At 42.9% G+C, this 14,844-nt stretch overlaps 1 protein-coding gene across 4 annotated transcripts in view; it reads left to right on the top strand.

Moving 5' to 3' along the window:
- LOC137374430 (rho guanine nucleotide exchange factor TIAM1-like) overlaps positions 1–14,844 on the top strand; it is a 428,220-nt gene that overhangs the window by 254,173 nt on the left and 159,203 nt on the right. For all 4 annotated transcript variants that reach the window (XM_068040529.1, XM_068040530.1, XM_068040531.1 and 1 more), the window contains one exon: positions 12,721–12,936. In XM_068040529.1, coding sequence (XP_067896630.1) covers positions 12,721–12,936 — 216 coding nt within the window. The remainder of the gene's footprint in view (positions 1–12,720; positions 12,937–14,844) is intronic.

Below are 14,844 nucleotides of genomic sequence, written 5' to 3'. Positions count from 1 at the left end.
TTCCACCTTTTGCTGTGAGAAATACCCTGGGTCTCTGGGTTACTACTCCAGTGATAATACCACTACGCCACCGCCTACCTTTTGTGAGCCTTTCTCGGAACACAGATACATAGTCTAGTATTGAGATTCATTCCTTTGTTCTAAGAATCTGTCTTTGACAAGTTTTATAGGACCTCTTACTTCATGTCTGTAAATCATTTCGAAAGGAAAGAAACCTGTAGACTCATTTGGTGAATCTCTGGTGGCAAATAAAAGAAAGTATTGTCCTTTATCCCAGTCATGCGGATATTTGTGACAGTATGTTCTAATCATTGTTTTGAGAGTTTGGTGGTATCTCTCTGAAGCTCCCTGTGACTGTGGATGATATGCTGAATATTTCAACTGTCCGATACCCAAATTGCCCATGATTTGTTGAAATATCTTAGACATGAAATTAGAACCTTGATCCGATTGAACTTCAAGTGGTAATCCATATCTCATAAAGAATTGGGTTAACTTTTCTACTATTTTAGCAGTAATTGTCCTCAAAGGAATGGCCTCGGGAAATCGAGTAGCCATATCCATGATAGTAAGTATGTATTGATGTCCCGCTTTTGTTTGTGACAAGGGTCCTACACAGTCTACCAATACCCTGCTAAATGGTTCCTCAATCACTGGTATGGGAACTCGTGGTGCCGGTTTTATGGTCGGTTGTGGTTTTCCCACCATTTGGCATATATTGCATGTCCTTCAAAATTGTCTCACATCCTTTGTAAGGCCTGGCCAGTAATAATGTTGGCGTACACATGATTTAGTCTTCTGAATCCTCCAATGTCCTGCAAAAGGAATGTCATCTTCTAAGCATAATAATCTTTGACGATATTTAGATGGTACCACTATCTGTTCAACAACTGTCCAGTCTTCGTCTGAAGATCTATGAGGCGGTCTCCATTTCCTCCTCAAAACCCCGTTTTCCATATAATAGCCTTCTGGAACTCCTTTCACCTCAGCTTCTGTCTGAGCCGTCTGTGCCATTCTGTATAACTCTGGATCAGCTTGCTGTGTTGCAATTATAGAAGATCTGTTAAACATCTCATTTGGATTATCTAAATCCCCAAATAAGGTTCAGATACTTGGCTATCTGTTTGAGGTGCCACTTACCTCCGACAATGGAACCTTTTTCACCATCGCTCAGGTGACTACACACGCAGGAAATATTCGTGGAACTTGTTCCTGTAATTGTTCCATTTCTCTAACTTCACTTATTTCCTCTGTAATTATAGGAGAAATTGATACTTTTGATGCAGCCAAATCATTTCCTTGGAGTAGATCAATTCCCTCTACTGGCAAACTGTGGACAACTCCTACAATTACCATCCCAGATATTAAGTCACTCTCGGCGTACTTTATTTAAAGATACGGGTATATACTCCCCATCAATTCCATTAACGAAACCTTTAGCATTCAGGGCGCCCTGTAGAGGAAATGTTATATCTTTCCCCAGCAAGAGTGTTTGGGTTGCTCCTGTATCCCTGAGTATAATAGGTTTTCCTGCCTCACTTAAAGGATACGGAGTTACTTCCCACTATGGCAAAAATTCATTATAACTTTTGGGTATCTTATTCTTAACCTCTACACTCAGTTTTGGTTTTCTATCTGGTTTTACAGCTGCCGTTAAAGTTACAGCCTGGTCTGCTATAATCTCAGTCAGAGCTACTTTCTCTGCATTAGTTTTGCACACCCCAACAAGTCCTATGGGTTTACCTTGCAATTTCCAGCATTCTGAACGAAGATGACCCGTTTTGTGGCAATGATAACACTTCGCCTTGCGAATCTCACTCCTATCCTCAACACCTTCCTTTCTGGCCTGGGGCATTCCCACCTTGTCCCCGGCTACTTGCCTTCCTTTCACTCTCCCACTTTCTATCCTTCTTGGGTTTATGGGAGTGACGGATAAAAGGTTTTGGCTTATTCACAAGCTCAAAATCATCAGCAATTTCTGTTGCTTGCCTAGCTTTTAAAACTCAGGTTATCTGCATGAGTTCTCACTGTTGAAGCGATGGAATTTGTAAACTCTTCCAAGAGAATCAATTCTCAAAGGTTCTCATATGTGGTTTCTATTTTTAATGCCCGTATCCACCGTTCAAAATTAATTTGCTTCACCCTCTCAAATTCTACATAAGTCTGCCCAGCCAATCTCTAAAGTTTTGAAACCTTTGTCAGTATGCTTCAGGGACTAACTCATACACAGCAATAATAGCCTTTTTTGCCATCTCATAATCTGCAGAAGCCTCTTCAGAAAGCGTGGCACAAACTTCATGAGCTCTGCCCATCAACCTGCTTTGCATAAGTGTCCAGCTTTCCTTTGGCCATTTCATTTGATTGGCTATTTTTTCAAAAGATATGAAAAATGCCTCCACGTCCCTTTCCTCAAACTTAGGAAGAGCCTGTATAAATTTAAACAGCTTTTTGCTGGGTCCTGGGTTGAATTCAGATTCTTCCTGACCAGAACTTTCCCTGATATAAGACTACCCCTTTTCCTTAGTTCCATCTCTTTTAACCTAAATTCCCTTTCTTCTCTTTCTTTCTGGAATTCAAGCTTAGGTCTTTCCAATGCTGTTGCTATTTCATTTTCTTGTTCAAGTTTTCTTATTGCTATTTCTTTTTCCTGCTCAAGTCTTTTTGTTTCTAACTGAATTCTAGCTAATTCCACTGCATCACTCTCTGATTTACTATCTTTTTCTTCCATTTTTAAATTTTGGACTATTACATCAAATATCTCTGCTTTTTTAGCACCTGATTTCAACTCTAACCCCAATTTTGCAGCCAATTCTTTTAGTTCATTCTGAGTTAAAGTTGTCAAGTCACTGAGGGACACATTGTCCTTTCCCAGAAACTTTGCTGCAACTGCTAATGCCATTCTGATAACACAGCCTTTACCCTTGTATACAAGAAACCTGTTTTTTTCAAATGATTACTCCCCTTATAATTCACGTAATTGGCGTTCGATTTAGATCCCAACAATCGAGTGCTCTAATTAATATGATCCCAGACGTGAGAGCAACTAATATGATCCCAGAGACGAACAATTAATATGTTATCCCAGAGATGAGCCCCCAATTAATATGTCATCCCGGACGAGCCCCCAATTAATATGTTACGACCGAGGTGGGAGCAAGCCCTATCAATTCAGTCCTAATACTCCACAGGTCACAGCATATTCTTAATGTTTTCCCACCTAACTGGAAATCAGCCAAATTTAACACTTTGTTAACCCCCAGAATAAAATACGCCAAACCAGGTATCCTTAGACAACAACAAATTAACTATTTATTAAAAAAACTAAATGTTAACACTATTAAGGTAAATTTATGTCTAAAGTCCTTATAACTTCTTATTTAACCTAAGCCCCTCCCCCCACCCCCTCCCATGCACACACACATACATTCAAAAACTAACAATAGTTAACTGGTTTAAAAAAAAAAGGTGTTTCTTAGGAATACAATAAGTAGCTGGGTTGTAAGTCCTGGTAAATTACATTCCTGGTTGATGAGGTGTCCCAGAGTAGAGTAATCAGATGCCACTCAAAGTCTCCAGGCAAATTCGATGAAACAGTCTTTAATAGGTAGGCATAGTATTTCAGCTGCAGCAGGCTTCCCAAAGTTCTTTCAACAAGAAGCATAGCAACAGGTCTATTTGGATTTTCAAACTGGCAGTCCTTTGGTAGTAACTTCACTGCGAATTCCAGCAAACACAAACAGGCAATAGAGAAAGTTACTTCCAACATGAAAATGTTCTTTCCAGGGTTCTTTCCTTCTTAGGCAAACCCAGTCTGAGCTCAATATAGATTTTTCTGCTGAGATAGAGACAGCCTTTTAGAGTACGGCACGCTTCATTTTTCTCCAGTTCAAATTGGTTTAAGCCATTTTTTACACACAGTTAAAAGTTATAGTACACCATGTGACCACTTCTCTCTCCTGCTGTGGCCTAGGAAACAGGTGCAGCTGGCACAGGTGTGCCTCCTTCTAAACAGAGTTTTAAAGGCACACTGTTTTAAACAGGAAAGACAAACTAAACTTCCATGACAGTAGTTAGATTGTGATGTTGTCTTCAGGCTTTCTCTGTCTCTTTTTGTTAGTTTTGATTCTTATTATACATTTGTGTTATCTTATTTACTGCTCAGTCTTGTCTTTTTGGGTTCCACAACAAATGTAATTTTCCTGCTCAAAAAATTGGAAACACCAATCCAATTGGAAGAAACTGCAGTTTTCTCAGCTCCAAATTACAGTTAAAACTGATTTCATTCATAAACCTTGGGCAGTGTCCAATTTTGAACTTTTAAAGGCTGATTTTGCCCTAGAAATAGGATCATACATATTAGAATGAATATCAGTTGAGCATAGTACAGTCAGTGAAACATGCAAGCACCCGCCCCCCCCACTGCTTCTGTGAAACTGCCTAGAGGTCAAATACTGAATGGAGCCTTTTTGTTCTGTCATGCTATTGCCTGCTATCTTTACAGTACTGGAAGTAGTACTCCATTGTGACATCTTACTTAATAGTCATTGAAATTTGTGTACAGTTTAGTGTGCCATGGAATCAAAAAATAAAATGGTTTCGTCATGAAAACTGCAAGAATTAGGGCTATTCATTCACGCAGAGGCTGGAGAACAACACCATTGTGTTTAGTGTGATCTTTTCAGGACTTTAATGAATTCCAATCCATTGGCTGAATGGGCAGTTTCAGGATGCTGTCTACATATAATGAGGATGAATTTCTGGGGCATTCTCCTGTTCGTCTGATGTAACTTTGATGGAAGATTTTCAGAAACCCTAGAAAAAAGACATAAACACAATTTAGCCCCTGGCTGCTTAACTGTGGTAACAGAAAATATTGAAAATACTCAGGGCAGGCGACCTCTATGTTGAGAGAAAGAGTTAACGTTTCAGGTCAATGATCTTTCATCAGAACTGGAAAAAGTTAGAGATATAGGGTGTTAAATATGTGCTAAATTCGATATCTGTCAAAAATGTGGGATTAACCTGGGTTTGTTGCTTCTGCTGCAGGCAGCACACCAATTTTATGCTGCTTGCTGATTTATATGATACAGACAGGACGCCTCAGCAGAGGGCCCAAAATTGGGAGAGACTAGCACCGGTTACATTTGGCCTGCACACCTTAAAGGGGAGGTGCATTGTGTTGGAGCAGGTAGTCAAAGTCATTTTGAAATTCATTCTGACATGGAAGAAGGTGTAATAATGGCACAACTTGTGAGAGAAGGGGCTCCAACATTTTCTGACGCTGCATTGAAGGCCTTGATCGTGGAGGTGTCGAGAAGGAGATATTTGCTGTATCCACAGGGCGCCAGGATGCCCTCCAGACAAGCTCTGAGAAGACAATGGGACCCGATAGCCGTTGAGGTTAATGCCAGGAGTCTAGCCCTGAGGACCTGGATTCAGTGCTGCGAAAAGTTCAATAACCTCACACCAGTGATCAAGGTCAGTGAATGCATCTTCAAATGCCATAATTCACCAACTGCACCACTAGCCCCAGCAACTGCTCAATGCACCACACCCGGATCACTCACTCACCAGCAATCCAAATCAATCAGGACTCGTAGCTAACATTAATAACTTCACCTCACCCTCAACACATAGCTGCAAGCCTCACACCCACACCTCACAGCTTACAGACACTGCCAATTATTCAACCATGACAGCCACATCACCCATAAAGATTTCACCACACCTACAATGCACTTCCTTCTCTCTTGCAGGACAAAGTGAAGTACAACCGGAAACATAAAGTGCTAAGTGGAGGTGGACAAGTGCGGCTTCATGTCCTTACCCTAATGGAGGACACGGTGCTGACTATCATTGGCGCAGCTATTGCTGAGGTTGTGGCTAGCAGTGGGGCTGAAACAATAGAAGATGATGGTATCTTCATACTTAATGCTCCTTCTTACATCTCACTTCCCATGCATCTCATAATCTCTTCTGAATTAGAAATTGCAGATGGTGCAAGCATGCACCTCTTACTCCTTTCCCTCTCTTCACCACAACCTTTCCCTTATGCCTTTTTCCTTTCAGAAACCCAGGAACTTGGCCAGGCTGTGGTGGAAGAGCAAGAAGACAGTGATGCTGAAGGAACACTGTCACTCGATCTCTCGTTTGCAGCCACTAGCTCAGATACTGACTTTGTGCATAATTTAGAGGATAGCTTAGAGGCATAATATGCATGTGCTGAGACACCAGGTACGAATGGCCTGCAGCCAGGGCAGAGGCAAAGGATAGCGCAGGTGCCAGCTCACTGGAGGGTGAGGTTCGAGTTCTGTTGCAGGGGACTCGGATGAGGATTTTAATAGGGCAGGCTACAGAAGTGATTAGTGCATTGGCAGATCTGCACTGTCAAGGAGCATAGAGGAATCCAGCACCAACCTTACATGTGGCTTTGCACAGAAATTGGAGCCCATCCTTTGCAACATTTAAATGGGGGACAACTCCATTAGCATAAATGTGGACTCAACCATGATGCATGATCTGATGGCCGATGTCTCAGCTTCCATTGCAGCACAAGCACAAGCCACCTAATGTCTGGGTGCTGCAGTGGAAGCTCAGACTGCTGCCATCATGGCTGGGGTTTACATTGTTCAAACGGGCTTGCAGGTGTTACAGCAGCCTAGCAATCGTCCAACAGATTACTAGGATTGCTGAGGCACTGCCTTGGGAGTGTGGACTTGCTGCATGCTGCACAACCTTGCTGTCATGTGGAGACAGCCCTTGCCACCAGCTGAACGGTGAGCAGCTGAGGAGCAGGAGGAAGAGCAGGAATGTGAGGTGGAAGAGGAAGGGAGGATGCAGCCTAGACAACCCATTTCCGATTGGGTTGTCTATGAACAACTCATCTGACTGTGATACCAGGAATGCAACCCCATTTCCCATTCACCAAATGACCCAGACCCTCTGTTACTGACTGACCATCACAGAAAAAATAAAAACCAACACAAAATACATATTCCAAAACAATATATAAATCAGAGCATGCCTTATTGCTTATAAACATCAACTAATCACCCTCAGACATTCCCTTAGTGTCTGTCTTCCATTTGCCTTTGCTCTTCCTCGTACTACACAGTGCTACCCCAGTGACTGCAGCATGGATGGTAGAAAGCTGCTGAATTTCAGTGGAGTTAACTGCAGATGACCTTGGAGGATGACGTCGAGCAGCTCTGGGCCCACAGAACCGGCTGCGTACTGCACCATCTCAGCATGAACGGCACGAATTTGGGCTGCCCAATGCACCAAGCGTTTTGTTGTGCATACCTATCAGCCACCTGTAGGCTGCCCTATCGGCATGCTGCTCTGAGTCCTCTGCAGCAGAACTCATACAACCTCACCCTCCGGGAGCTCGCATCTGTGCTATCCTTGCCCCTGTCCTGACTGCAGGCCACTCACGCACAGTGTCTCACCACATGCAGATCCTGTCTCTGTGCTATTCTTTAAATCTAGGGTTGTCAACTGTTTTGCTTCTGAGACCACCCCCCCACCCATGTTCTAAATATTCCATGGACCCTCTATCACAACACAAGTAGTTTTTCTGTACAAAATTGAGTTATACAATTAAACATTTTTTTTTATTTACTTGATGTGAGACTTACTGTTGGTGCTGAGCCACAGTTTTGTCAAAACATAGAGTTCGGACTTCCCAGATCGGCAGTAGATGGACTCCGTCTACTCCATTTACCAGATCCATGGTCAAGTCATAAGGTAGATTTCAGGCAAACAAGGGAACTCATTTCGTGGAGGGAAGACTCTGAGTAAAAACAAACTGTGATCAAGTAACCAGGAGGGAGAATCAATCCCGAGATGAAGATACCCTTGCTATACCTCCTGTCTTGGATCCGTGCATTTCCCATGTCATAGTTGGTGGTGAGTGCGCCCAGTAAATGGCACTGGATTTAAACATTGAGAATGTCAAGGTGGCTGACATCCTGCCAGCGGCTGTGCATAATCCCACCCACCGGGCTGAAGGAAGTTGCCTCATCTTTTGTGGAAAGGGGAAACTCTAAGGCTTGGGGTACAGCCACTGGAGAAATTACCTGGAGACTGAACCAGAGAGAATCGTCCCAGTGCTCTGTACCCCCAAGCTTTCTGCAGTCAGGATAATAGAGTCTTAGTCAAAGATAGAGTTTGGAATCCATATATGAACCAATCTATTTGTTTCTTGACACTCATTTATTGGAACCATTGATCTCTCAGTTGCTCCTCTACAATTCTGCTCCGAAACTGCAGTGCCTGGTTCTAAATGAGTCTATTGGTGTCTTTATTTGTTGCAGTTCCTGGAAGGATCCAAGGAATTTGATTTCTTGCTTTATTTTCCCTCACTATGTTCCCTTTCTTTGTATGGTACGATCCTAAATATCTCATTGCATTTGATATTGATTCTAAGGGCCCACTGGGCTTGGAGGCTCCAGTTCCCCCTTTTTTTTCGGGAAATTGAACTGTTGTGTGGGAGATTTTCATCACCCTGTGACTAAGATCCCAATATTCTTTTTCAGTCACTTTGCAGTAGAGGCATAAAGTATCAGGTAATATATTGAGAAACACAATATAAATGTATGAACCTGAGCGACAATTTAATTTGCCCCTCCTTGTTTATCAGACCCAATCGTATGGGTTGCCAACTGAAGGGGAATTGTCCATGAATTGGCTCTCTACACCTGTGTAGTTCAGGGCAAGGAACATTCGGGGAATCTGTTAAAATGAATGAAATAGAAACGAGAACTGTGCTCAATTTGAGGTCGCTATAGCTGCAGTTCCCAGGGAAGTCACTAGATGGCAGTACCATTCTGGGTACAATCACACACTAAGCATGAGCTTTAGTTTATGTAAGTCTTCCCACGGACCCCTTGATTGAGGACCCCTGCTCTAAATTAAGAGCATTATCAGTATCTGAGCTGGTCGCTGTGATTGTGAAATTGAGTGACGGTGCTGTGTCTTCCTCACTGTTGCCTTGCTGTTCCTGCACTAGCTAGGCAGATTGCACTTCTTGGGTTTCTGAAAGGAAGAAGGTACAAGGTGGTGCAGGGAGGAGGTGAAAGTAAGATTGCATGTTTACATCGCCTGCAGCTTATAATTCAGAAGAGTGTGGGATGAGGGAGAGGTTGAATGTAAAATGCGGGATTAGGTGTGAGGATACCATCATCCTCTATCATTTCAGCCCCGCTGCTGGCCATGGCCTCAGCAATGGGTATTCCAATAATGGCCAACACCATCTCTTCCAGAGGAGTCAGGATATGCAGGTGTGCCTGTCCCCCTCCAATTAGAAGCTGTTATCTCCAGTTGTGCACCACCTTGTCCTGCACGAGAGAGGAAGTATGTTAGTGAATGTAGTGCAATCTGATTGGCTGATGTGGAAGTCATGGCTAAATAGTTGGCAGTGTGTGCAAGCTGTGAAATGTGGGTGTGAGGCTTGCAGCAGTGCTAAGGTTGTGATGGTAAGGGGAAGCATATAAATGTCAGGTATGAGTTCTGATTGATAAAGATTGTTGGTAGATGAATGATGGGTTGTGGTGTGTTGAGCAGTGTCTCAGGCTAATGGTGAAGTTGATGGGATATGGCATTTGAAGATGCATTTGTTGACCTTGAACCACTCTTGTGAGTTTATTGAACTTCTTGCAGCACTGCATCCAGGTCCTCGGGGCTTGACTCCTGGCATTGACCTCAATGGTTATCTGGTCCCACTGTCTTCTAAGCATGTATCTGGAGGGCCTCCTGGCTCTCTGCGGATAAAGGACATCTCTCCTGTTTTGCACCTCCTCCTCCAAGGCCTCCAGTGCATCGCCCGAAAACTTTGGAGCCCACTGTCTCACAAGTTGCGCTATTATTCTATCTTTCCCAGATCAGATTCAGCACCCACCAGTCTGCTAGCACCTGCTCCAGCCGCAATTGTCTCTCCTTTAAGAGATGCCGGGTAGCAGCTGGTTCTCGCCAATATTGGCTCCCCGCTTAGGTGTCCAGCCAGTCAACAGTTCAGTTAGCACTGGCTGGGCCCTAAAATAATTTAAAACAGCAGGCAGCATAAAGCTCATGTACTGCCTGCATTACAGTCAACATGGGCTGGATTTTAAGAGCCGGCCACAGAGCTCGGCGGTGAGCTCAAAATGCATGTCAAAGAGCTGCCACAATTTCCCGCGCAGAGGCTCATTTAAATAGCTGGGCTGGCCCGCACCACCCCCACTCACATGGAGGGGCCGGCTGTCTGTCACCAGCAATGGCGTCTGCTGCCTGTGCGCAGGCGCTGCGCCATTTTTAAAGGGCAGCCAGCCCTGCTGACACATTTACATTTTTAAAGAAGTAACCCCTCAAAATTAACTAAATAAATTTATAATGCCCCCTTCCCACCCCCTCAATAGCAATTACAGTAACTATTTGCCCTCTTCCCCTCCCCACCACAAAACACTTACCTTTTACATCAAACCTTCCCCCCCACCAAACTGCACAAAGTTTGAAGTTCAACCCTTCCCACCATCCCCTACACCCATTACGTTTATTTGACCCCATTCCCTCTCCCCCACACTGAAAATCTTACCTCCTGCCCCCTCCCCACCAGTGTGGCGCTGTGTTTCTCCGGACGGGGATTTGAAGGCATTGGAACGCCGGCTGCCACGCCAAAGATCACGGCGGGCCCTCAAGATCGCAGGTACATTTATTTTAAATGTATTCATTTTATTGATTTGAATATTTTAATTGAGGTCCTGTCGCTCAGCAGTGGTAGGACTGCCACAGAGCCTCGCCGCCACCGGGAGGATTGGGCTGAGCCCTCCCAGTGTCGAGGTCTGTGGCGGGCCTCATCCGGAGCCATCTTCAGGTCCCCCCCTACCACGTAACCTGTCGCCTGGGGGAGAACAAAATCCAGCCCCATGTGTGGGTTAATCGCATGTAGTGAATCCCGCACCCAGTTTCAGGCTATCAAAGTTAGCCCCCAGAAACTTTAGAAAGATCGAGTATTGTGAATTTTGAAAAAGCTGACCCTATCTGGTTGTATTCTTAAGATTTCCTTTTACTACCCTTCACCCTGTGCTCTTGATTTTATAATTCTCATCCTTGGTTTCAAATCCCTCCATGGCCTCGCCCCTCCCTATCTCTGTAATCTCCTTCAGCCCCACAACCCTCTCCGATATCTGCACTCCTCTAATTCTGGCCTCCTGAGCATCCCCGATTTTAATCGCTCCCCGCGCCTTCAGCTGCCTAGGCCCTAAGCTTTAGAATACCCTCTCTACACTTCTCTGCCTCTCTACCTCGCTTTCCTCATTTAAGATGTTCCCTAAAACCTACTACTTTGACCAAGCTTGTGATCATCTGACCTAATATCTCCTTATGTGGATTGATGTCATATTTTGTTTTAGCATGCTCCTGTGAAACACCTTAGGACATTTTATTACATTAAAGGTGCAATATAAATATAAGTTGTTGTTGTACTACCCTTTGCTTCCTTCCCTCCAACTATCGCTTTTGTGCACATGGTCACATTCCTCTTAATTCCATGCACCATGATCTTTGTTGTATGTCTCTTCCATAATACCTTGCCAAATGCTTTTTTGAAAATTCTTATAACCACATCTGCTATATTTCCTTTAGTTATCCACTGTAACTGTTGAAAAAAATCTGTGAAATTAGTCAATTCGAGTTGCTTTTAGAAATCTGTTCTGACTGGCCATGATTAACTTTTTTTTCTCCATGTGCACAGTAATTTCATCTTAAATTATTGACTCCAGTAGTTTACCAACAACTGAAGTAAGGCAATCTGGCCTATGATTTCCTACCTTATTTCTGTGCATTTTCCAGTCTTCTGTTCTCTGACATAATATCACTATGATTTGCTTTTTTTACAAATAGGTACCCTGTCTTCAACTTCTTTTCCCCATTACAATTATGATTCTCACTTGTTTTGCGTGGTCACTGTATCTCAAATGTTACCCTGGTTTTGGGTTGCCTATTGGCTCTACTAATTATACAGAATCAAATCAAGAAGTCCTTTCTTACTTATTAGAGTAACAACTGATTGACTGAGAAAGCAGTCCTGAACACATTACAAAATACTCTCCCTTTTTACTGCAAACATTTTCACTATCTGCCTATTTTTAGATGATTATTACAATCATTTACAGTTGTAACTCTATTGTTAATACACACCTCTCCGATTTGTAGTCTACACGTCATCCTCAATTTTCTTTCTGCAGTTCAGCAGCATATAATATAACCTAGTATTGTGACTGATCCCTTGTTTTTCCTCAACTCAATGCAAAAATATGTTTGAGCTACTTGTGTAGTTACATCCTATACTCTTGGTGCTCAAAATGAATAGGAAGAAAGAGTTAAATGTTTGCTGTAATTTTCCATAGACTGAGTTCCTGATGCTAGAGAATAGAAGGGTGACAATACTGTCAGTGGAAAGCATTGAGAGAAGGCTAGGCATTTTTTCTATATATTGGGAAATTAGTGAGTGATCCATCCAAGGCTGCTGTCATGGCCGCCTCGCTCAGGGTTTCTCACAAAAGCTTTCTGAACTGGTTATTTGCTCTTATGGTTGCCAACAATGCATCATGAGAGAAGAACATAAAATAAAAATTTTGCTTTTAAATTGGTAAATTTAAGAAGATATAAATAAATTGATGCAAGATAAGTGTTACTTTTCAGATTGTAAGTTATTAACCTATTATCTCTCGCTTCTACATTTAGGTCTGAAAGTAGGTGATGAAGTTTTGGAGATTAATAAAATGAAAGCTAAAGATCTGGTTGTATCTGACTTGAAGACTATCCTGTCTGCATCTTCACTTTCTCTCACTGTGCGAACATATGGTCAGCCAGTAGATGGGCATATATGTACTTCGCCTCTCCGACGATCAGGAATAACAGATGCCTTAGGTGACAGTGGATTTGTTTCCACCCATCAAGGTAAGGGCCACCATTACTATTTAAATTTTTTATTATGCATATGATTCTATTTAGATCTTTAAAGGCAGTAATAGGATGATACACCAATGAGGTTATTTTACAAAATGTGTAGTAGGAAATTGACAGGTTTCGATAAGCCACATGTATTACACCCCATCTGATTTTATTCCAGTAGAAATTGGGTGAGGTATAGTATAGACAGCTGATCCTATCCTGTCTATTTCCGGCCATATGTGCTAGATTAAAATTATGCCCAAGATTAATATTCACTTACCTTTCAAGGGCTGCGGATTTTTTCTAGCCTTCTACTTAATTCAATTTTTTACAATTTCTTTACGATGTTCTGATAGCACTGGTATTTGCTATAGTGGTTTTGTAACAAAGAACAAAGAACAGTACAGCACAGGAACAGGCCATTCGGCCCTCCAAGCCTGTGCCGATCTTGATGCCTGCCTAAACTAACACCATCTGCACTTCCGGGGCCCATATCCCTCTATTCCCTTCCTATTCATATATTTGTCAAGATGTCTCTGAAACGTCGCTGTCGTATCTGCTTCCACCACCTCCCTGGCAGCAAGTTCCAGGCACTCACCACCCTCTGTGTAAAAAAAACTTGCCTCGCACATCCCCTCTAAACTTTGCCCCTCGCACCTTAAACCTATGTCCCCTAGTAACTGACTCTTCCACCTGGGAAAAAGCTTCTGACTATCCACTCTGTCCATGCCACTCATAACTTTGTAAACCTCTATCATGTCGTCCCTCCACCTCCGTCGTTCCAGTGAAAACAATCCGGGTTTTTCCAACCTCTCCTCATAGCTAATGCCCTCCAGACCAGGCAACATCCTGGTAAACCTCCTCTGTACCCTCTCCAAAGCCTCCACGTCCTTCTGGTAGTGTGGCGACCATATTCTAAGTGTGGCCTAACTAAGGTTCTGTACAGCTGCAACATGACTTGCCAATTTTTATACTCTATGCCCCGACCGATGAAGGCAAGCATGCCGTATGCCTTCTTGACTACCTTATCCACCTGCGTTGCCACTTTCAGTGACCTGTGGACCTGTACGCCCAGATCTCTCTGCCTGTCAATACTCCTAAGGGTTCTGCCATTTACTGTATACCTCCCACCTGCATTAGACCTTCCAAAATGCATTACCTCACATTTGTCCAGATTAAACTCCATCTGCCATTTCTCCGCCCAAGTCTCCAACCGATCTATATCCTGCTGTATCCTCTGACAATCCTCATCATTATCCGAAACTCCACCAACCTTTGTGTCGTCCGCAAACTTACTAATCAGACCAGCTACATTTTCCTCCAAATCATTTATATATACTACAAACAGCAAAGGTCCCAGCACTGATCCCTGTGGAACACCACTAGTCACATCCCTCCATTCAGAAAAACACCCATCCACTGTTACCCTCTGTCTTCTGTGACTGAGCCAGTTCTGTATCCATCTTGCCAGCTCACCTCTGATCCCGTGTGACAAATATTCTAACATCAAATTAAGCCCTGAAATGTTAGCTTCTAGTGCTGCTTACAATCTCAAACTGTGTTTTTGCAGTGTCGGAGACTATATAATTAAAGTAAGTTTCACTTCTTTCAGAAAAATATTTGCATATTTTCTTTATCATTAATCATTTTCATGATCTAAATCTGAATGAAAAATATGTATATGCAGTCGAACTTGGATGATCTACACAAATGGGGAGGCTACAAATAATTTTACTTCAATGATGGTTGGAACTTGGAATTCTCTGTTACTCATCGTTGAAGCAGCATCTGTATAAATATTTTTTAAAAATAGAATCAGATGCTTCCTTCAAAAAGAGGAATATTAAAGAGAACAGGCAACAAACATGAAAGTGAGATTAAATTAGGTGACGCACATGCAAAAAAGCACCAGCT

The sequence above is a fragment of the Heterodontus francisci genome, chromosome 10, assembly GCF_036365525.1.
Source record: "Heterodontus francisci isolate sHetFra1 chromosome 10, sHetFra1.hap1, whole genome shotgun sequence".
Classification (NCBI taxonomy): Eukaryota; Metazoa; Chordata; class Chondrichthyes; order Heterodontiformes; family Heterodontidae; genus Heterodontus; species Heterodontus francisci.
The sequence above is the reverse complement of the archived record's forward strand: the minus strand, read 5'-3'. Positions and strand labels throughout refer to the sequence as shown.